The sequence below is a fragment of the Saccopteryx bilineata genome, chromosome 5, assembly GCF_036850765.1.
Source record: "Saccopteryx bilineata isolate mSacBil1 chromosome 5, mSacBil1_pri_phased_curated, whole genome shotgun sequence".
Lineage (NCBI taxonomy): Eukaryota > Metazoa > Chordata > Mammalia > Chiroptera > Emballonuridae > Saccopteryx > Saccopteryx bilineata.
In genome coordinates, this window is record NC_089494.1 from 213537542 (window position 1) to 213562191 (window position 24650).

General features: G+C 34.5%; 1 protein-coding gene across 3 annotated transcripts in view; it reads left to right on the plus strand.

The window, feature by feature from the left end:
* The first annotated feature begins 14113 nt into the window (after positions 1-14113).
* Positions 14114-24650, plus strand: part of LOC136337916 (UDP-glucuronosyltransferase 2A2) — a 69423-nt gene continuing 58886 nt past the window's right edge. For 2 of the 3 annotated variants that reach the window (XM_066279846.1, XM_066279845.1), the window contains exon 1: positions 14114-14895. In XM_066279846.1, the coding sequence (XP_066135943.1) occupies positions 14178-14895 (718 nt within the window). In that variant the 5' untranslated portion in view covers positions 14114-14177. Of the gene's footprint in view, positions 14896-19322; positions 19345-24650 lie in introns of those variants that run through there. The other variant, XM_066279843.1, reaches the window with a different exon arrangement.

Sequence of the window (24650 nt, forward strand, 5' to 3'; positions counted from 1 at the left end):
GGGTGTGAATTGAATTTGATGGGAGTGATTATTAATTCTCTTGAAAATATATTGGGCATGTGAAAGTAAATAGAGGCAGAAAATCTGTAAAATTATATTAATCAATCTATGGGAAGTTCCACTGTACAGGGAGACAAAGAGAATTGGTACATAAACAGACTAAAAAACATAACTTTTCCAACATTTTAAAACGTACATCTATGTAATCTTTATTTTAGAACTAGAGCACTTCTGATAACTTAAAATATCCCATCATCATCAATCACTTCTTCCTCCTTTTATTTCAGATTTAACCACTATCTTCACTTTTTAATAAAGAATCTTTTTTTCTTCCCATAATTTTTTAAGATGTGTATTCATTACTAGACAAAATGATTTAGTTTTAGTCATTTTTACATCTTTAAGGAGTATTCTTTAGGAGAGTTTGTTTTGTGTAGATACATCAAGCTAAGGAAGATCCTTTTAATCTCAATTTTCTATAGTTTCTAGAAATCATAAAATGATGTTGACTTTTACTAACGGCTTTTTCTACAATTATTAAAATTATCATATTTCTCTCCTTTAACCTGTTAATATTGTGAATTATATTAATAAATTTTTGAACATTAAACTTAAATTCCTGAAATAATTCTGATTTATACATGAAGCTTATTAATATATAACTGATAAGTTTGTGCTATTTGTTTTTGGCTTGTAGATATCAATGTGATTTTTCTATAATATCTTTCTTGTACTTTCTAAGTCATGTTTCAGTATCGTTGTTATCTACCTCCATAGGAGAAAATTTTAAATGACCTATTCTTAGAAATTTGGTAAAATGTGTCCAGGAACTCATTAGTTCTGGATCTGGAGTGTTTTTGTGGGAATTTATTTAACAATTGACTCAGTTTCTTACATGGTTAATGGACAACTTTAGAATAGATTGATTTTTTTTCTTGCATCAGTTTTGGTAACTGAATTATCTATTTTCTTTATTTAGTTTTCTTATTTTACTTATTTTTGCATAAAATTAATCAACATTTTTACTTTTCTCCTCTTATAACACTTTAACTACATTTACCCCTTATGCGTCACCTGTTATTATTACAAATATTGTATTTATTTTTCTGTTATCCTTTTGTATTTTATGAGTTTTTTGTGCTGGTTTCAATTAATGGTAAGATTTAATCATATATGAATCATCTGTTTTACATATGCATATTTGGATACATATATTAAAATTAGCAATATTTTAAAAAATAGCTAAAAATAAAAAAATACAAAATAATACTATTGTTATTTAATGATAAAGACATAAATCACACAAAGAAATTCAGGAGAATGCAAAAAGGTGAATACTCTGAGGAACAAATGGGCAGGCAAGGTATAAAGAATTGTGTTATAGAGTTTACTTCCTCTGGCTGGTAGTCAGATAAATTAGTATTTGTGTTATCTCACTTTATATGTAAAATTATTTATAACATATTATTAAATTAAATAACATTTCTGAAATTACAGTTAAAGAGCCAGCTTTATACCTCTTATTATAAATAGCGTAATAAAACCCTTTTCATCTGAAAAAATAGTAAGCAAAAACAAAGACCTAGACAATAAATATATTAGAAGATGAAAGTAAAAACAAAGAAAAGGGGTTTACAGAATTAATACAGGCAAAGAAAGCCTAGATGAAGCTGAACAGGTATGTACATTGTAGAAGACAGGAGTCGGCAAAGGAAGTTTACAGTTGTGAGTACACAAAAGTTTATCCTTGCATTTTTATTTATTATTCTATTATTTATTATTATTAACCAACTTTTGTCTGCCCTTATAAAACAAGAATGTCTAATTTTTACAGATATTGTTGCCTGGCTTGGCTTTGAGACCCCCACTCTATTCAGAGAGGACATTTGCAGCTGAGATATTCCTTCAGATTCTCAGCCACTGCGAGTGGCTGAGGCAACAGCATTTTTTGTGTTTCTGTCTTTCCTGTCTTCTCTAAATCCTTGATTTCTCATCTAGTCTTTAGTTGATTATTCAGGTGGATTGTTCTATAATTTAGCTGTAATCCTGTTTGGACTTAGAAAAAGGTAAGCACAACTTCCACCTACTCTACAACCATCATGGATTCCCCTGAAAGTATTTTTTAATGAATTATCAAAAAAATTTCTGGCAGTTAAAACAGATGTACATACATTGAATGAGTTCATTATTTAAATACATTATAACAAATAATTTTTAGGAATAATATAAATCAAACACACACATACATACTAACAATATCCCACACATTGGCCTTTTGGCAGAAAAAACGTTGTTGATGTCAGTGTTATTTTTTATAAACAAAATTGGAAAAAGACAATAGAATATGATCTAATAAATATTTAGTGAAAATGTATTTATCAAAGAAATCTGTTGTTATGCATGCTTTCACCCAGGTATGTATGTGAATGATTTATTACTAGATGTACAAAGGCCTAAAAAGTTCTTATCCGAGGGAATGTCTGGAAATCTTTACTTGTATAATCAACAGTTGAAACTCTATAGAAACATTTCACTTGAAACCTATGTACTCTTATTGATCAATGTCACCCTGTTAAATTTAATTTTCTAAATAAAATTAAATGAAAAGAAATACTTGAAGACTCATTTCATTTAGTTGATAAATTAATTATATTAGTGATCCAAAGATAGAGAAATCAATCTGTAAAAAATGTGCTGATTTCCTTTTATCTAATTAAGAATGTTTGTGGTTAGGAATATGACATGTAAACAGACTAGAATTTGAAGATCTATGTGTAGCTTCTCATGTTTCCCTTTCTTTCATCTCCATTGCCATCATGCAAAGTATATCTTTGAGAAACTAATCCTTACATAAAATATGTATAAAATTATTGCCACATCTGTTTTCCAACTAAAAAAATAGTTGGTCATATTCTTTTCCAGGATTAGTTATTACTAAATATGACATTTTGGGAGTCTATGGCAAAACCAACTCTCACCACTATAATCTCAGAAACAAAAAAGGACACTTTAATTTTTAAAATTATTTTAATAACCAATAATAATACTAATTTTATGTTGCATGAGTTTGAGAGATATTAATTTTATATACTTCTTAATAATAACCCAAGATTATTAATCATTACAAATCATTATTTCAGTTTGATCTGGGCATTCTCAGTTGATGGGAGCACTAGAGATTATGAAAGCAAAGGCAATATTCAATGTAAATTCTATTGCCAGGGAAACAATAGAAGCCTAAACCTTTAACAAAGTTAATCTGTTTAATAATGCAATGTATGAGGAATGCTAAGAGTAAACAAATCTGTAAAATCTTTTCTCCACTTAAGATCATATTTCTCATCATACACAGTTACCCAACTAAGGGTTATTTAAGTTCAGCTACCTGACAGCAAGTAATTGCTATTAGCAGTTCAACTGGAAACTTCAGGTAAGAAATTTAAAGCAATATAAAAATCTATAGAAAAGCACTGTGTAATGAACAATTGGATTTATTTTATATTTTATTCCCAAAAGCAATATCAACTATGACAAATTTGTTGGTTAGCTCTTTGGTTGTTTTATTACTTCTTTTGAAAATGTTTTTAGTTCTGTATTGGAATAATTTAAGAAATTTTTCCCCCCATGGGTTTCCCTTCAGAATAATTATGTAGTTTACTGAGGGAAGTGTATTAGAGAGCAATAAATTGAGAGTTTTGTCTAAGTATCAGTCCATTGGCTTCTTTAAAAGTTCATCTATTACCTGTACTTCCTACCTGTGGAAAGGTTGTTTGTTCCTTCTTTAGCTACAAATAAAATAACAAATAAGATTTATAGTAATGTATGTTGAAGGCAAAAATGGTTCTTACAAGCGACAACAATGGTCTTCAAAACAGCAAGAGTATAAGTATCAAGAAGTCATCCTTTGTGGGCATTTTATTTTCTTAATATTGTACAATGGATCATTTGTATTTATGTATTATGTAGATATATAAGTTTTACAGAAAATCAAATTTATTTATAAAAGAGAAAATTTAAAATTTCTCAAGAAAATACTGTTGTAGCAGTAATAACCAATTATAATATAAACACTGCTTGTTGCTTTTTTGCAATTAATTAAAGCACATTTTATCATCATCTATAATAAAATATTTAATAACATCAGCTTCTCAAATATATTAATTTTTCTTTGAATAGACGATTTCACAAATACATGTGTCATAGTTTTAGCTATACTTTCTCCAAATTTTCTGGAAAGAATAGCCTAATTTTTCAGTGATTTTTAAGATCAAAATAATTAAAATCACAAGTATGAACTCTCATTTTGGAAAAATCTTTTGTTTCCAGCTTCTTCAAACTTTTATGGTTCTTCATTTAATTTTATAATATTTTTATTTTAATTCTTTTCTGTATTAATTTTTTATTGAATTTAATTTATTATATTTACATAGATTCTACTGTTACCCTGAATGCATCCTTCCTCCCCCGTATTCATCTCAACATCTCCCCATAGCGTCCTCCCCCCCTTCCCTTCAGGTTAATCCCATCCTATCATCCCCTTTCCCTCTGTCCTTTTTTCCTCTGATCCCTTTGATCTCTCCTCTGTCTCAATTCCATTTGTCAGTTCACATTGTTCATTGGATTCCTCAAATGAGTGAGGTCGTATGATATTTTTCTTTTACTGCCTGGCTTATTTCACTTAACAATAGTTTTTAGATCCATCTGTGCTGTCGCAAAAGGTAAGTTTTTTCTTTTTTATGGTCTCATAGTATTCCATTGTATATATGTACCATGGCTTTTTAATACACTTGTCCACTGACGGACACTTGGACTGTTTCCAGATCTTCACTATTGTGAACAATGCTGTCATAAACATGGGGTGCATTTCTCCTTTTGAAACAGTGCTATGGTGTTCTTGGGGTATATTCCTAAAAGTGGGATAGCTGGGTCAAAAGGCAGTTTGATTTTTAATTTTTTGAGGAATCTCCATACTGTTTTCCACAGTGGCTGCACCAGTCTGCATTCCCACCAACAGAACAGGAGGGTTCCCTTTTCTGCATATCCTTGCCAGCACTTATTCTGTGTTGTTTTGTTGATGAGCGCCATTCTGACTGGTGTGAGGTGATATCTCATTGTGGTTTTAATTTGTATTTCTCTAATGATTAGTGATGTTGAGCATTTTTTCATATGCCTATTGGCCATCTGTATGTCCTCTTTGAAGAAGTTTCTATTCATTTCTTTTGCTCATTTTTTGATTGGATTGTTTGTCTTCCTAGTGTTGAGTTTTACAAGTTCTTTATAAATTTTGGTTATTAACCCCTTATCAGATATATTGTCAAATATGTTCTCCCATTGTGTAGTTTGTCTTTTTATTCTGTTCTTACTGTCTTTAGCTATGCAAAATCTTTTTAGTTTGATATAGTCCCATTACTTTATCCTGTCTTTTATTTCTCTTGCCCATGGAAATAAATTGACAAATATATTGCTGTGAGAGATGTCAGAGAGCTTACTGTCTATGTTTTCTTCTAAGATGCTTATGGTTTCATGGCTTACATTTAAGTCTTTTCTCCATTTTGAGTTTATTTTTGTGAATGGTGTAAGTTGGTGGTCTAGTTTCATATTTTTGCAGGTAGCTTTCCAATTTTCCCAACACCATTTGTTGAAGAAGCTGTCTTTACTCCATTGTATGCTCTTACCTCCTTTGTCAAATAACAGTTGTCCATAAAGGTGTGGGTTTACTTCTGGGTTCTCTGTTCTAACTTTTATTTTAAATTATGAACACAGTCAAATTTAAATTTTACCTTCGTAACTTGAGAACTCTCTTTTTTTTTTTTAATAAATTTTTATTAATGGTAATGGGATGACATTAATAAATCAGGGTACATATATTCAAAGAAAACATGTCTAGGTTATTTTGTCATCAAATTATGTTGCAAACCCCTCGCCCAAAGTCAGATTGTCCTCCGTCACCCTCTATCTAGTTCTCTGTGCCCCTCCCCCTCCCCCTAACTCTCTCCCTCCCTCCCTCTCATGTCCTCCCTCCCCCCCTACCCTTGGTAACCACCACACTCTTGTCCATGTCTCTTAGTCTCATTTTTATGGAGAACTCTCTTAATACTGGTCACATTACAACATTGGGAATTTGAAGCTGGTGTATGGAATAAAGAATTTGCAGTTATTACCCACTGAATAAGGCAATACAAGCCACCTACACAAGGTTGGCAGGTAGCACCTTCAACATTTAAACTCTTACTTTAGGGAGATGAAATCCATTGGGTCATTTAAATTGAAGGTGCAGTTTTAATACAACCACACAATGTCAATAAAGTCACAAGATTTATTACTTACAGATTCCAGAAGTGAGTGCCACAACTGAGCCAGAGGAAGAGCAATCTTCCATCTGAGGTCACATGCCAGCAGGAAATCAAGAACAGGGTAGCAAACACTTATTACTTTTAAGGTGGTTGGGGTAGAAGTCACTAATTTTTCTGGACTTAACTCTAAGTGGTTATTTTAAAAGGTGCCCTGGGAAAAGTAGAATGAAAATTATGGCAGGCATTATAAATTTAGGTCCTTATCTAAATATCCAGATTTGGGGTGTAGGTTTATTGTTATACTGTAAAATACCTAGGCAGAAAAACAAAGTTGTTCTTTCTCCAAAGTTGTTTTTCTCATCACAATTGATTTCATGATGCCTAGAAACTAATTTCCAGGAAAACTCATAGGCACTGTCTAGACAGTGGGGATATTAAAAACCAGTAGCAGGGTTTTGGTCACCCTACACATAGAATATTTGAGCAAAGCAAAACAACAATCACCAATATCCATAGACAAATAACAGTTTGAAATGTTGTCCTTAGACATCACACATCTCCCTTTTGTTGGGGTCCAGACAATAACATAAATCGAAGTCCTTGGGTAAGGTTGAGGTAGGTATTTGTTTAAAAACATAAATGTTGCCCTGGCCGGTTGGCTCAGTGGTAGAGTGTCAGCCTGGTGTGCAGGAGTCCTGGGTTCAATTCCCAGCCAGGACACACAGGAGAAGTGCCCATCTGCTTCTCCATCCCTCCCCCTCTCCTTCTTTTCTGTCTCTCTCTTCCCCTCCTGCAGCTGAGTCTCCATTGGAGCAAAGTAGCCCGGGCGCTGAGGATGGCTCCATGGCCTCTGCCTCAGGCACTAGAATGGCCCTGGTTGCAACAGAGCAATGCCCCAGATGGGCAGAGCATCGCCCCCTGGTGGGCATGCCGGGTGGATCCCAGTCGGGTGTATGCGGGAGTCTGTCTGACTGCCTCCCCGTTTCCAACTTCAGGAAAAACAAAACAAAACAAAACAAAACAAAAAACAAGCAAAAAAACATGAACAAGATTATGGAATACTTGTACTTACGGGGTCATCTTTTGTTACTGTGTATAAATTTATCCAGAATTATTAATATCCATGCAGCAGTTACTACCTTATACAAACACATAAATATTTTCCTTGACTAATAAATAATCCAGAGCTAAATGGTTAACCAACCAGATGGCTGACCAGTTGATGTTTGCCTTAATGATTTGTCGCCGCATTCCCAGTGCATTGGGGCCTACCCCAAGCCCTTTGAGGGACAGTAGCACATATGTTCTTAAAATACTAAAGATGGATTTGCATACTTTAAAAAAAAGTATCATTTATTGACTGATTTTAAGAAGACAGAGGGTAAGAGATATATAGAGAGAAGCATTAATTTGTTGTTCCACTTAGTTGTGCGTTCATTGGTAGTTTCCTGTATGTGTCTTGACCAGGGACTAAACCCACAACCTTGGCATTTCGGGAAGACAAACTAACTGACTGAGGTAACTGGCAAGGGTGGATACTGCATGCTTTTGATGTGAGAAGGCGGAAAAAAAGATGACTGGGTACCTTGCTTAGTGACTTGAAATGTTGGTTCCGGGGACACTAAGTTACATAAGTTTAGACAGATAGAACTTCCCAGGGGCCAGCACAGAAACAAAGGAATTGAAGATTGAAGGTAAGAGAAATGAACATTTAGAGTGCCAGGTATGTGCAATAGCCTCAGGGCACTGGGTTCATGGTGGGTACCAATTGTGGCATCAGGGAGGTGAGAAGAAGTTGGGGTTCTTTCCAGATGGCTGGGCCACAGGGCCCAAGACCATGAGAATTGTGCTCTTTTAGTTGAAGGATAGGTTTGATTCATGTAGTGTTGGTGCCTGGGCAGATACAGAGGATTATGAAGGGCACATGGGGGCTTCTTCATGGGAGCTGTTGAACATCATAGGGAGCAGGAGTGAGTTGCAGGTTCATGTGGGGTACCTTCTTGTGGACAAATGGGGACAGGGTCAGTAAATCAGCTGAGTAAGCCACTAACTTGGAAAACAGCATTTGTTGATCCCAGAAATCAAAGAGACCCCCAAATCGCACTCTGGTTTTGGCCCGTATTAAGTTTATTGGAATCTTGAACAGAAGGATTTTGGATCCATGAGCAGTGATTGTGGAGAAGGGTTCCTGTTCTCTTGGTGGGTCCAGGTGCAATTATTTTCACTTCCTGTGTGGAGTTATGGTTAGGGAAAATGAGCCATCAAGTAAAGCAACTATATTTTGGTAAGAGAAGTCTAGAAATAGCATAGTGGGTCAATGTTCTTCTAAGGGGCCAAGGATATCTATGACCTGGGATCATAGTTAACTCCCTGCCTTCTCTAGGCCCAACAACTAGCCTCCCATTTCAGTGCTAATATAGAGGAACTCCCCTTGGCTTCCAAGATAGACTGTGTCCCCATTCCCTTCCTGGGGAATAGAGGCAGAGCTCTAATGTCCCATTAGCTGATCTTGGCTCAATACCAGACTGTCAAGTATGATTTTTGTCAATCACCTCCAGTCTTGACACTCAGGAGGGTCTTGTTGAGAGACTTCTGAGGAATATACCCACCTCAGACTGAGGCCTGTAGGTTGGTTTCCACAGGGGAATCTGATTGCCTACAGCGCCCACAATTTAGGGTGTGATTCATGGCAACACCCAGAAACTAAAATAGACAGAGCATAATGCAACGCCACAGATGGCAAGAAAACAGTGGATCCTTTCAAGAAAGTTAATAAGTGGTCCTGGCCGGTTGGCTCAGCGGTAGAGCGTCGGCCTGGCGTGCAGGGGACCCAGGTTCGATTCCCGGCCAGGGCACATAGGAGAAGCGCCCATTTGCTTCTCCACGCCCGCACCCCCCTTCCTCTCTGTCTCTTTCTTCCCCTCCCACAGCCAAGGCTCCATTGGAGCAAAAGATGGCCCGGGCGCTGGGGATGGCTCCTTGGCCTCTGCCCCAGGCGCTAGAGTGGCTCTGGTCGCGGCAGAGCGACGCCCCGGAGGGGCAGAGCATCGCCCCTGGTGGGTGTGCCGGGTGGATCCTGGTCGGGCGCATGCGGGAGTCTGTCTGACTGTCTCTCTCCATTTCCAGCTTCAGAAAAATACAAAAAAAAAAAAAAAAAAAGAAAAAGAAAGAAAGTTAATAAGCCATTTGCAGGTCAGAGCGTTTTGTAGGGGTGCAAACTGTATCCACAATCCCATCTGCCTGGTAACCAATTGTGTTGTATAGAATTAAGATATGCAGATTATGACCTACAAAATGAGGAGACATAAGGGGGGATGAGTGAGGGGGTGGGAGGGATGGTAGCTTTCTCAGCATCTGAGTTCCCACTTTGGGGACGTAAAATCCTAGGAGCTGTTTTGATTGGAGAAGTATTTTCAATACAACCACACAATGGAAATAAAGTCACAAGATTTATTACTTTCTGATCCCAGAAGTGAAGGTGCACAGTTGAACCAGGTGAAGTGCAGTCCCCAATCATAGGTCACGAGCCAGCAAAAGATATAGAATAGGGTAGCAAGCATTTATTACTTATAAAATGGTTGGAGCAGAGGTCACTAACTTTTCCCAGGTTTAACCCTAAGTGGTTATTTAAAAAGGCACCCTGCAAAAAATAAAGTGGAACTTACAGTAGGCATTCTTTTTTTTTTTTTTCTTTTTTACAGAGACAGAGTGAGAGTAAGGGAGAGGAATAGATAGGGACAGAGACAGGAACAGAGAGATGAGAAGCATCAATCATTAGTTTTTCATTGCGACACCTTAGTTATTCATTGATTGCTTTCTCATATGTGCCTTGACTGCGGGGTCTTCAGCAGACCGAGTAACCCCTTGCTGGAGCCAGTAATCTTGGGTCCAAGCTGGTGAGCTTTGCTCAAACCAGATGAACCCACACTCAAGCTGGCGACCTCGGGTTCTTGAACCTGGGTCCTCCACATCCCAGTCTGACGTTTTATCCACTGCACCACCACCTGATCAGGCACAGTGGGCATCTATTTTATAGTCTATCAGGGGTGGATAAGAAAACTGCATGTATAACTACAACAAAAATCAACATAGTTTATCAAAATCAGCATGTATTATGAAAAGAATTTAAATTTTAGAGTCATTTATGCCAAAGAATATTAACTTAACACTATGCTGGTTAATAATTTAAGAGGTTCTTGTGAATATCAAATAATGCAATTAAATAAATAACAAAATATGTATTACTATATAATAAATGAATAAACATACCATAAATAATATAATTGATGTAATATTATGTACCAAATATAAGATAAATATATATTTAAATAAATATAATAATAGTGATTAAACAAGTATAGTGCTTGGAATAAACAAATGTTTAAAAATTATCTTTCTCATTTAATTTCTTCTCTTAATTAGAGAAAGTAAAAAGTGCTCCAGATGAGATGAAATAGATAAAATGATGTTTTAGAGCTCTAAAGAGATTGCTTCTAGTTGTTCTTTTTTTTTTTTTGCAGGATTAAGTATAGGAAAAGTCTTAATTAGCAATCCAGTATTTGTTACTTATCTTAGAGTTAGAAGTATTCAAAAGAAAACAAGAGAAACAAGAGGCCCCAAATGGAGTCATTTATAATAAGCCTTGTTACAGTTTTGACTTTTCCCAGGAATGGAGTCTTAAACTGATCCATCAGAAATTACCGGGTTTATACCAGTGAGGCAGTCTGCCTGATGGATCCCTACCATTTCCCTAAAGGAAGGTGCCCTTGCCACCAGTCTGGTTTTTGTTAGTATAACTTCCTTGTCCCTCCCCCTTCAGCCTATAATAGTTGTTCATTTTGTACAGATCCTCTTAATTCCTTTCTGTCTGCTAGATGGGATGCTGCCTGAATCATGAATTGTAGAATAAAGACCATAAGATCTCTAAAACTTAATTAGTTGGTTTTCTTTTTATTAACAGAAGCATATGGACATAAGTGACAAGCAATTATACAAAAAAAATTTTGTCATGTGTGTTACATCATAAAAATTTTGATATTTTAAAATATCTTAGTAATTGTGATTTCGAGAAAACCAACTTTTGAGGGAAAAAAACACTTTGTTTTTCTCAGTTACTGCCTAGACATTTTACAGTACGATAACCTTACTTACACCCAGAGGATGGATGTTTAGATAAGTATCTCTTTGATTAATTAGTAGGGAGATCTGTGCATATTAGGTAGCCAATAAACTTATATAAATTGAATGAAAACTATACAGTCCTATGCCATTTAAAGATGGGGATGAATTCTTAACAAATGTCATTTGGTGATTTCATCAATGTGCAAATATCAGAGAGAGAACACTTCCACAAACCTAGATGGCTAGCCTATTACACACCTATTGCTCATACACTATAAATCTGTACACTGTGTTACTGTACAGAGTGCTGTATGCAGTTGTGACACAGTGTAAGTATTTATGTATCTAAATATAGGATAAGTACAGTTAAAGAGAAAAAAATACTTTAAAAAAGATTTTTTAAAATGGCACGCCAGAATAGGACACTTACTATGAATGAAGGTTACAAGACTAGAGTTGCTCTGGGTGAGTCAGTGAGTGTGTGGTGAGTGAATGCAAAGGGGTAGGGAATTAATCTCCACTACTGTGCCATTTTTAAATGCTGCGTTTAGGCTACACCAATTTTATAAAATAGCATGAGATTAAACCAAGCACAAGAAAAAACAATGCAATCAAGATATAATATGAGCTTGTGGCTGGTGTAACATAGTATATTGTTTTATAACAAACTTTTTAATAAATAGAAACTACACTCTAAAATAAAAATTGTACTATAGTAAATGTACAAACCAGTAAGATAGCTGTTTATATCATTATCAAATATTATGTACTGAACATGTTTGTATGTGCTGTACCTTTATATGACTGGCAGAGCAATCGTTTCGCTCACACAGGCATCACCACAAACACTCGAGTAATTGAAATGCAGTGTGATGGCCACAGTGTCAATAGGCAATAGAAAATTTTCAGCTCCACTGTAATCTTATGGGTCTACTCTCATATATGTGGTCCTTCAGTGATGAAAACTTTGTAATATGGCACATAACTGTATTTTAATTTTCACAACTGAATCTGACTTTTCTGATAGTAAATAAAATGGATAAAATAACAGAGAATTAAGATAAATTGTTTATTCTAGTGGATTATGATAACTATTTTAAAATCTCCTGCCAAGTCACTATGGATCAGGTGGACCCTAGCAGGCAGAAATTCTGTGTAGACTAGAAAGTCTTACTGCACAGAGCTTTGAATTACAATCCACCCTGTGACTGTCTGATTACTCTGCTAAGCTCTATAATGTAATTTGTAAAGGTTAGTAAGTGCTTTAATGAAGAAGTCAATGTCTCATCAGACATTATCTTTGGTAATAGGATAGCTCAGAACAAGCGTCAATAAGTATTGTAGGATTTCTAATTTTAGCAGATTTATTAAAACAAAAGAGTCACCTCTGTTTATTGAAGGACAAATGTATGCACAATTTTCAAAGATTTTTATTCTTATGACTTGATTCTACATTATCCAGTGTGGGTTACAAAAACTTGTATTATACTTTTTATATTGAGTTAGCATGTTCGGGGTAGTTTATCATTTATATAGATAGGTGCCTTATAGTTGATAATGTGATATCCATGATACACTCTAATGGGGTAATCTATCCTAGTAGTTGGTTGGTTACTGCTTAAGAATGTCCAAAATCAGCAGTCCTGTAGTCAGGTCTGTTTTTCTGTTAACTTCATAAAGAGTTGCTTTTAAAAAAAATGTTAGTTTGGCTCAGTCAAAGGTTATTTTGGTCAGTTTAAACATTTCAGATGCTCAAGGAACAAGATGTGCGTCTTGACATGGTTCCATTTCTATCAATTTTCTGAATACAATAAGCTTTGGAGCCAAAGAGCCATAAGGTAGCTATCATCAGTTTCTTAATTTGTTCTATGAACTTGGCAAGTTACTCAGTTTCTCTGTCCAATGCTTCCTTCTTTGATGTAGTAATAATGATTGTATCTACCTTATTGGACCTCTTTTTAATGCAAAGTAAGTGGTATTTACATATGTAAATACTTTGCATAACATCTGACGCACAGTGAGCAGTTAACAAATGCCAGCAATTATGAGAGTCTGGGTAGAGATGTAGTTGTTATTTACATAGGCTAGCTAGTTTTTTGAGCATCACATTTTATAAAAACATGCTGGATTTAGCAATCCTTTTCAAAAGTTTCTCTTCACATTACCCATCACCTCCTGCATATATAGGACATAGTTTAGTTATTTACCTGTAATTTTTTCTCAGTGATTGTCTTTTAAGTATTCTCTTTGTAATAATCTTTATCTATTAATAACTAGTAACTATGTATATAATAATAATTATTGCTAATGACATTATATAAAATGTATTAAATACTAAAAAACCTATAGAATTAGCATTTCTACATTCTAAGCAAAGTATAAAGTTAGCATCTCTACTTTTCAGGTAACATCTGAACTTTCAGTTCCAAGGTCTGAGTTAGAGTTCAGATATACTCTGGTGTCAAGCAATCTAACCATAAGAATTTAACAATTATGAGATGCAAAGAAAGAGTTGAAGGATCAAGTTTAAGAAAAAAAATCATAACCAAATCTAAAGCAACACATTACCCTTAAACTTGTAATTATCATAAGATATGAAGCTACCATGATGAATAACACTCAGTAGAGAAAAAGTTCTTAAGGATATCATTACTTTGAATCAAACTGAAAAATAATTTGTCTTTTTTTTTTTTTTTTAGTTTGAAAAGCAGAGAAATTCATTTGTGTCACATCTCATCAACATCTTCTACATCAAGCCACATCATGTTTAAAAAAAACATTTTGCTGTTGTCTCTTCAGATAAGTCTCCTAGGAATCACTCTTGGTGGGAATGTTCTAATTTGGCCAATGGAAGGTAGTCATTGGCTAAACGTTAAGACAATTATAGATGAGCTGATTAAAAAACAGCATAATGTGACTGTCCTAGTTCCTTCTGGTGCACTTTTCATTGAGCCCACCTATAATTCACCTCTGAAATTTGAAGTATATAAGGTGCCCTTTGGCAAAGAAAAAGTTGAAGAAGTGATCAAGAACTTTGTTTTGACATGGATGGAAAATAGACCATCACCTTCAACCATTTGGACACTCTATCAGGAGATTGGCAAAGTCCTCCAGGACTTCCATGCAGTATGTAGGGAAATCTGTGATGGTGTTCTCAAAAACCAAAAGCTGATGGAAAAGATGAAGAAAAGCAAATTTGAGGTCCTGATATCAGATCCAGTATTTCCTTGTGGTGATCTAGTAGCTTTAAAACTTGGAATTCCATTTATGTACTCCTTGAGGTTTTCTCCAGCATCAACAGTGGAAAAGCACTGTGGGAAGACACCATATCCTCCTTCCTATGTTCCTGCGATTTTATCAGAACTCACTGACCAGATGTCTTTTACCGACAGAATAAGAAATTTCATCTCTTACCATCTACAGGACTACATGTTTGATACTATTTGGAAATCATGGGATTCTTATTATAGTAAAGCTTTGGGTATGTAACTTTTTTTTCTATTATTTGAATCTAAGTAAACATAGCTTTGTGACCTTTTTTCTTTTTTATATGACTTTTTTTTCAATCCTACAAGTTGATTACTATCTATTATTATCATTTGATAGCAGAAAAAAAACATAAAAGACAATATCCTATAGTGTTTTCTAATTTTATGGACTTGAAAATACCAACTAAGTTTCTTTATGCATAAGATACAGTGACAAATACCTTAGTTTAAAAAAATAGACCTTGATTCTTACTTACATATTGCATTGAAAATAGAAATTGCCTAGCAACTTTAGTGGTACATGGGGATAGCTGAAAGAGATTAAACTTTTTACAAGGTCATTATAAATAGACATTTATGTCTGTGTGTGTGTTTAAAAACACATGTATGTGGATAATCTCTGATTACTGCTCATAGATTTCTTACTGTTTAATAGGCACTCCTTTGGATAGGGAAGGCACAAAAAAGACAGAGTTCCAGGCTTCATGGATTTCAGAGAAGTTAGACATGAAATGGAATATTTGCGATATGAATGACATGAATAATAAAAATATATACAACGTACAGAATGGTATATAGAAGATAGGCAGCATATGATAGAGTGGTGTTCTGAAAAACTTCAGAGGTGATGCGCAAGAGTATTTTTAAATAGTAAATATGAATTTTCCTAAAAACTAAGCGTGCCAGTGTTGTGGAGCCTAGAAATATACAGTGTGGTGGGTACTACTGATGAGTCAGTATTTAAGAAGGTTACAGTGTAGGGTGGGGAGGCATGGTAAAGCACTCTGAAGATGTCAGTATTGCAAGAATTAAATATTTTCAAAGCATCTTGTATGTCATGCTAAACATCTTGCTCTGTATCTAATAAATAATTGAGAACAGCTTAAAGAGATGTATTATTACATATAAAACACATAGACAGATGTGGACTTACAGGGGACAAAAGTTACACTGCAGGCTACGGCATCACTCCAGGCAAGATATGGCAAGAGCATGGACTAGTAAAGTAGCTTAAGAGCCAGAAAAATAATACAGATCAAAATATATAGTAACAACCTGGGAGCAGGCTCTTCAAAAGCAATTTCTGTTTACATATGTGACCAAAAATAAGTAATTAAGTTTCTTTGTACCTTTATTAATTTATCCCATCTTGAACAGGGCTCCTGAAGGGAATAAATTAGTTAACATATTAAAAAAATTAGAATAATGTCTAGAATATAGAAACTGATTAATTAATATTAGTAGTTTATCAGGTAAAATGAATAAAAACTGATGGCTAATTGGTTAGAGTATTATGAGGTGTAAGAAAGAGAATAATAATTATTTTTTAATTGAGGTATAATTGACATAAAATATATTTGTGTCAGGTGTACCACACAATGATTTGATATATTTATATATGGTAAAATGATTGCCACAGTAAGTCTAGTTAACATCCATTTCTACTCATAATTACAAGTTTTTTCCTTGTGATAAAAACTTTTAAGTTATCTTAGCTATTATCAAATATACAACACAGTATTATTAACTATAGTAACCATGCTGTACATCACATTTCCATGACTTATTTAGTTTATAACTGAAAGTTTGTATGTTTGACTTTCTTCACCCATTTTGACCCTCCTCTTCTCCCACCTCTAGTAAATACCAATCTGTTCTGTATATATAGGAGTTTGGGTTTTTTGTTTTTATGTTCCTTTTGTTTATTTTTTTAAGATTCCACATGTAAGTGAAATCATATGGTATCTGTCTCTCCCTGTCTGATTTATTCAGTTAGTACAAGACTCTCAAGTTCCTTCCATATTGTTGCAAATGACAGGATTTCCTTCTTTTTATAGCTGAATAATATGCCAGTGTATATATAAACCGCATTTTCATTACCTATTCACCCATTAATGAAGAGTTAGTTTGTTTCCATGTCTTGTCTATTGCAAATAAAATGTCTGAACATGGTGGTCCAGACATTTCTTTGAAATATTGATTTTTTTTTTCCTTTGAATGTATTCTCAAGAAGTGGAATTGGTAGATCGTATAATAGTTTAAATTTTTTTTTAGTAATCTGTTTGAAGTCATGCCATGTATAATAATGTTCTGGTAAAAAAATAGACCACGTATATGAGGGGGGATCCTATAAGATTATAATAGAGCTGAAAAATATCACCTAGTGATGACAGTTGTAGATACTGTAACATTGTAGTGCAATGCATTATTTTTGTGTGTGGTAATTCTGATATAAAACAAACCTATTGTGCTGATAGTAGTATACAACTATAGCACATACAATTATGTACAATTCATGATACTTGATAATAATAATCAACTCTGTTATTGGTTTATGTATTTCCAAAACTATTCTTGGAATTATTATTTTAGAGTGTACTTTTTCTACAAGTTTTTTCCTTGTGATAAAAACCTTTAAGTTACTAAAAAAAGTTTGCTATAAGTATGCCTTGTTACACTCGTAGCAGTGTCACACATCTTGAGTTTACTATGTCTCCTGATTGCATCATTTTCTCTTGTACTTGATTTAATCTGATGTTTTATAAAGTAAGTGTAGATAAAAATATAATGTTTAAAAATTTACGGTAGTGTGCAGAAATATCCTAGGCCTTCCTACTCACTAACCACTCAGTCACTGACTCACACCAAGCAGCCTCCAGTCCTGCAAGCTCCTTTCATTGTAATGCCTTGTTTTATCTTTACTGCATTTTCACTGTACCTTTTTAATGTTTATATATGTTTAGACTTTTATAATTACTTATTGTATTCAGTACGATAACATGTTATACAGGCTTGTAGCCTAGGAGCAATAGGCTTTGCCATATAACCTAGGTATCTAATAAGTTTTAACCATCTATGTTTGTGTAAGTGCATTCTATGATGTTTGCACAATAAAATTGTCTAACAATGCATTTTTCAGAACCTTATAAATGGTTTATGACTATATTGTTTTCCAGAGTAGCTGTACCAATATATATTCCCACCAACAGTGCACAAGGGTTCCCTTTTCTCCACATCCTCACCAATACTTGCTATGTCTCGTCTTCTTGATAACAGTTGTGAGGTGATAGGCCATTGTGGTTTTTATTTGCATTTCCCTGTTGATTAGTGATGTTGAACACCCTTTAATATAACTGTTGACCATTTGTATGTCTCCTTTCGAAAAGTATCAAATTCTTTGCCCATTTCTAGTCAGTTTTATTTTATTTTTTGTAGTAAGTTATATGAGTTTTATATATTTTACATATTAACACTTTATCATACGTATGATCGGCAATATATTTTCTCTCTTTTGGATGGTTGCGTTTTCACTTGTTGATGTTTTCTGATGCTGTGTTGATGCTTTCTTAGTTTTGTGTAGTTTCTCTGTTTATAGTTGCTTCTATTGCTTTTTGGTTTCAAATAAAAAAAAAATCATCATTAAGACCAAGTCAAAGAAATTACTGCTTGTTTTCTTTAAGGAATTTTATTGTTTCAGGTCTTAAAAGTAGGTCTTTAATCCATTTTGAGTTAATTTTTGTGTATGGTACAAGATAGTGTTCAGTTTTTTGGGGCTTTTTTTTCCATATGGCTGACCAGTTATCCCAACACCACTTATTAAAAAGACTTTTTTTCCTTGTTGCATATTCTTGGAACCTTTTTAATAAATGAGCTGACCATATAGGCATGAGTTATTGGTGTTAAGGGAAATTATAATTGCTGCATCGTCTTTAGATACATTAAATAATCCCCAAATTAAAAAAAATAGATTTTTCATAAAAAAATAGATTTTTATCTCTTGAAATATAAACAAAAACCTATATATTCTGTTATTTAGAGAGAATAAGCATAACTACTATAAGGATTACAAAGTATCCTATGGTGATAGAAATTAAATAGTCAACATTATGGGGATAACAATGAAAAGTAGAAGATAAAGAAATGGTCATTTATGAGGCAATGAACTGTTAAGATCTGCAAAATCTCTTTAATCTCCTCATGCATGCAGTAAACTAACAGTGACATCTGAATATGCGTAGTACCTCAGTTTATAAAATTGAAGAAGTGGAGAATTCTTTGTTCACTATATATGTCTTCATTTTTATCTCATTATTTAAATTTTTATCAACTGCTTCTAATTATCATGATTACAATGCTCCTTATTCATATTGGTGAGATTAGCCCCAGATAAACCTGCTCCATTGTATTTTGCTGTAAGTTAATGCCAGTAATACAACCACACTGTTCTACTATTCTCCATCTTCACACAAGACTAATACTTCTTAACAGTTTGTTCATGGGAATGTAATGAAGATTTCTAAAAATGTTCTTACGCTCTGATTTTGATATCATATTTCTAATCAAGTTATATTTTCCTGACTTAGAATGACTATTTAAGTTTGTTTTCCTAAAACACACTCTTGTTGAGGTCGAGACATGGGCACTCATATTCACAACACCAGGTAAGAAGTAATAGTAATAACATGACAGAGTAATTTTTTTGTTGCAAGTTTTTGTACATGTGATAAATGTAAATGATAAATAAGACTTACTTGTAAGAACAACATTTCCAATTTGTAACTTGAATTTATCTTTTACTTTAGCTTGAATGCTCTAATCAAAGTCATTGCAATGAATCCATATACCTTCAGGTCTCCCACCGTCAAACCTGAGTAAATAAGTAGAACAAACTTCTGTAAGATTAGTTTTCTGCAGTGTAATGCAATGAGAACCTCAAAGCGAGTCCTTAATCTTCGCTAATTGCTAGAAATTGGATATTTTAAATGTCAGAATTACTTCTTTTATTTCAAGTCATGAGTATTTGGTTTAAACTCGTGGATATCATTATGATAATTGCAGTTAATCTTTGTTGATCTTTTGTGCATCTGGCATAGTGGTAAAGGCTTCGTGAGCATTATATCTTAGTCCTTGCAATAAATTTGTGAAGGTAAAAGTGTTATCACAGACAATAATGTTAAGGCTTAGAAAAATCAAACACATTAAAATAAAATTATGTAACTGCCAGTTTGAGAAAATAATTTTCAAATTAAAATCTTTCTGATGCCAATTTTCTAGAATTTTTTTCTCTCCTTTTAAAATCTTAAGTGCAAATCTAGCATTTATTTTGAATATTTTAGGTTTATACTCTATTGGGTACTTTCTTCTTTCTCTCAGTGTCTGTGGCTTTTGAAATCTGCTGTTCTATTAGTTTGTCGAATGGAGTTTAGTAAGGCTTTGCTATCACTAGGGAACTTGTTATTTTTTTAGGCACAGGTCTCTAGGTGATTCTATTGCCTGGGGAAATTTGCCTGAGGATAGCTTTCTGGTCTTAAGAAAGCTTCTCTTTAACTACGGGAAAGAACAGCCTGCTATAGATTTCAAATATATTTGTTTAAAGGTGAACCAGGTAAATTTTATTTTTATGTTCATACTTAAATAAAAAAGCCACCGAAACTAAAGAAACATTTAAGGAAAGGATAATGTGGCATTTCACTGCCAGTAAAAAATATGTATAATCCATAAACATTACCTATTGCTACCAATAGTTTTACATTTTGGCCTTATAAAAACATTTATTGTGTGTGTGTGAATAATCTTTGTATATTATATTTGTATAATATATAATGTATTATTATATGTAAATAATTAGCTGAACAATCTCTAAGACCTAATGCCATCTATGACAATAAACTATCTTGGAAATATATTACATTAAATAAAAAAAAAAGTAGATCTCCAAAAAAGAAAAATTGTGACCACAATATTTAGATTTTTTGCATGAACTAAGTACTCACAGTGCACAAGTAATTAATGTAAAATAAAGTAATAGAAATGAAACAAATTTGAGTGTGATTTACAGTAGACATTTTAAAGGAGAAAAAAAATGTATTGAAATATTTTCCCTAAAAAGTAATATATTTTTACTTGCATCTTTTTTTCTTTTATTTTTTCTATTTCTTCTGTCTTTTCTTTGCTCTCCTTTCTTTCATTTATTCCTTCCTTCCTTCTATCTTCTTTTTGTCCTTTCTTCCTCCATTTTTAAATAAACTTAATCTTACTCTTTTTTAGAACCTTTCAAATAACTGCTGGTAGCATTAGCTTTTCCACAGTGACCCATTGTAAAGCCTGTATCCACGGCCACCATCCCAGCCGCCTGGCCCTTGCAGGTTCACATTAGATTTGGACAAACGTTAATGAAACAATGGAGCCAAGAACTGGTGGACCATCATCTTTAATCCTAGCTTGCACCCGGTGGGCCAGTAATACACACAGTGGGAAAACACTTCCCTTTCCATTCAGGGCTCCCAAAGCCACTGACTCATCCGAGTATTCCTCGAATCAAAGGTTTCTACCTCACCAGACTTATTCACTTCTATTCTCCAACTCCTTCCTTCTCCCTGCACAAACTCTGCACAAACTGGCTTCTCCCTCAGCACTCCACCATCTTGGCTGCTTCTCCTGGCCTCCTCCATATGGCCTAACTCTGCTATCCTCTCTAATGCTAATCTCAGAACAAGCTCCCAGTCTGCCCCCATTTTATAGTGTAGAAATCAAAACCTTTAATCCAGTACACAAATAGGGAAGTCTCTAATACAAAGTCACTTATCAGAGACATGATGGGATTGCACCACCCCACATCAAAAAGGGTGGGAAAGGCTTAGTCCTAAAACCAAGCCCCAGGCTACAAGGATCCTGCCTGCCCACAGCCTGCCGCCAATACACATTAAAAAATCACGCCCATCCCAAGAAGGACAACAAATATCACCTGGGCAATGAGCTTCACTGTGGGCAGTGCCATCTTTAATAAAGTGAGCATAATATATTTTATCTGTCCAACACCCATGAAAGAGATAGCCCCAGGCATGAAGCCAAGATGAAATTTGTTGTGGGTCATGCACAATTCCCAGAGAGTTACCACTCTTTATTCTCCCTTAATAAAAGATAATGGAGGTTATAATTTTTATAGGTATACTACTGAGTTTTATACTATTAACCTAAAAAAGCCAAAGTGAGAGGTAACAGACATTTATTTGAAATTAAAAAGAATAACTATCACCTGACCAGGCAGTGGCACAGTGGACAGAGCATCAGACTGGGACGAGGAGGACCCAGGTTCGAAACTCCGAGGTCGCCAGTTTGAGCACGGGCCCATCTGGTTTGAGCAAGGCTCACCAGCTTGAACCCAAGGTCACTGGCTTGAGCAAGGGGTCACTCGGTCTGCTGTAGCCCCCTGGTCAAGACACATATGAGAAAGCAATCACTGAGAAACTAAGGTGCCACAACAAAGAATTGATGTTTCTCATCTCTCTCCCTTCCGTCTGTCTGTTCCTCTCTCTGTCTCTCTCACAAAAAAAAAAAAAAAAAAAAAAAAAAAAGAATAGCTATTTTGGAAGCACTGATTCAGCCAGAACCCAAATAGTGTTCTGGATAGGAGACCAAGCCAATAGGTATATTTGAAAAAGGGAAAGGGAACAACTGCATCAGTAGAAGGAAGGCATTTCTAGTGGTGTAGATAAACCAACACAGGAGACATCTAAACATTAATACATCTAACATTAATACATCTAAACAGTGTATTAAATTTTTAGTCAGTCACAATATTTGTTTTTTTTTGTTATCTTTATAAATAGTTCTTTGGGACATAATGTTGCTTTAGGTCCAGTCCAAAGGTTATTTTGTCTTGTTTTAAAATTCCAAAGGATTGAGGCATGTGATGTACAAGGCAGTTCCCCTGCTATGTCAGCACTGACTCCATCTTAGATAAATATAATATATATATTTACAATATTTGTGTATTTATTAAAGTCATTTGTAAATTTTCGTACTAGAGACTAAGCACTGCTGAAAGTTGTGGGAGGACTTGCAGTGTTTGGGAACATCTGCACTGTGGGAGTGAAATATAAAATTTCTTCCTGTCTATCTAAATTCTTTCTGCTGGACGAATAACCAAATTAACATGAAACAGGTTAACAGTAGAAAATAATCAAAATTATTGTGTATGTACTTACAGGGATTCCATAGACTAGGAGACTGAGGACAGATCAGGCAGGCAGTTAAGCTTACATGCCATGCTGAGCTAAGGAGAACAAGGGGTATTGTGCTTTGGGATTTCAAAGAGTAAGAAGGCAATTCACATGGAGATAGAAAAGCAAATGTTTGGTAAATAAATGTCCGCTGGGCCATCTTTAACAATAAGACACTGAGAAGACTGACTAAAGGGGCCCTGTTAGGTTCTTCCTTGTCCATACCACTCTAGATCTATAAAACTATAATAATCTGTGATATTTCCTTTCCTGGAGCAGGTCCTCGATCCAATTCTTTTTGGGCAGTTAGGGGGAAAGTCAAAGTTTTCTCTTCAGTCTTTTATTTTTTGAAAATAACCAGCTTAAAATAATTAATACCCTTCCAGGCATATTTTAAGGCGGCAACTCTGCTACCCCTTGACACCATAACTCAGGTGCCCCAGAAAAGAATGAGAAGAGGTAGTGAGATCTGATTAAATTGGTCATTTTTTAATATATATTCATTTTAGAGAAGGGAGGAGAGAAAGAGAGAGAGAGAGAATAAAGGAGGGAAAGAGCAGGAAGCACCAACTGCCATAGGTGCCTTGACCAGGCAAAAATTGGTCATTTTTAAAGTAAGATTCTCTTTCTACAATATCACTTATAGCTATCATTTATTGCACACAGATCTTGTCTGACTAATTTATACTCAGTCCTCACACCTATAAGAAATAAGTGCCACCATTCTCTCCCATTTTGTAGTGAGAAAGTTCAGTAACTTGCCTGAGGTAATAATCAAGAAAGTGGTGAAGCATTTGATGGAAGACCTGGGGCTAAAATGAAAGCTCTAAAAAGATACTCAGTTTATATACAACAAAACAAAGGGGGAAAAGGTTTATCTAAATTTGAGCATTCAAAAGAATTAACTAAATGCCAATCAAGGAACACAAATAAAATTGAAGCAACAGATGTGTGGCTAAAACTTTAAAGTTAGTAAGGAGTTGATTCCTCATGTTCCTAAAACAGTATTAAGGCAGGTTTCCAAGCTTTTATGGTCTCTGGGGCTACCTCCAAGTCTGAGAAGCACTGAAAAATAAATCAGCACAATTAAATCCTAGCCATGCTGTGCAATGCTTAGGAAGCACATAAGAAGAGAGCTTCAAGTCAGGGCATGTTTTGGGGTGGAAAATACTATATATAAGAAAGAATTTCTATACAAAAATGTTGTTTTAAGGATTCTCAATTCAAACTAATAGCATTATATGATATATATATATTTTAAGAAACTTTATTCTGATTTTATTTTATACAGATTAAGCACTCATTAAGTGTTATATACAAAATCTTATTAAATATGATTCTGAGTACTTTAGAGTTATTTTATTAACCTTTGGAGTCCTCTTTTTAAAAAGATTGGAATGAAAATGACAACTTGATTAAAAGTACAAGGATAATGCTCTAACTGGAGTGTACTTCCTATGAGTATATAAAAATACCTTATATGAAAACATACAACTTGAAGGAACTTCATGTTTTGACAAAGTGATTTTAGCAATAAAAAGTTATTTTTTATTTAACTTAATTTTTGGAAAGATATATTAAATTGGGTCACATTTGTAATTTATGGTTATTATTATAGAGCAGGGGTCCCCAAATTACGGCCTGAGGGCTGCATGCGGCCCCTTGAGGCCATTTATCCGGCCCCCACCGTCCGGAAGGGGCACTTCTTTCTTTGGTGGTCAGTGAGAGGAGCACATTGACCATTT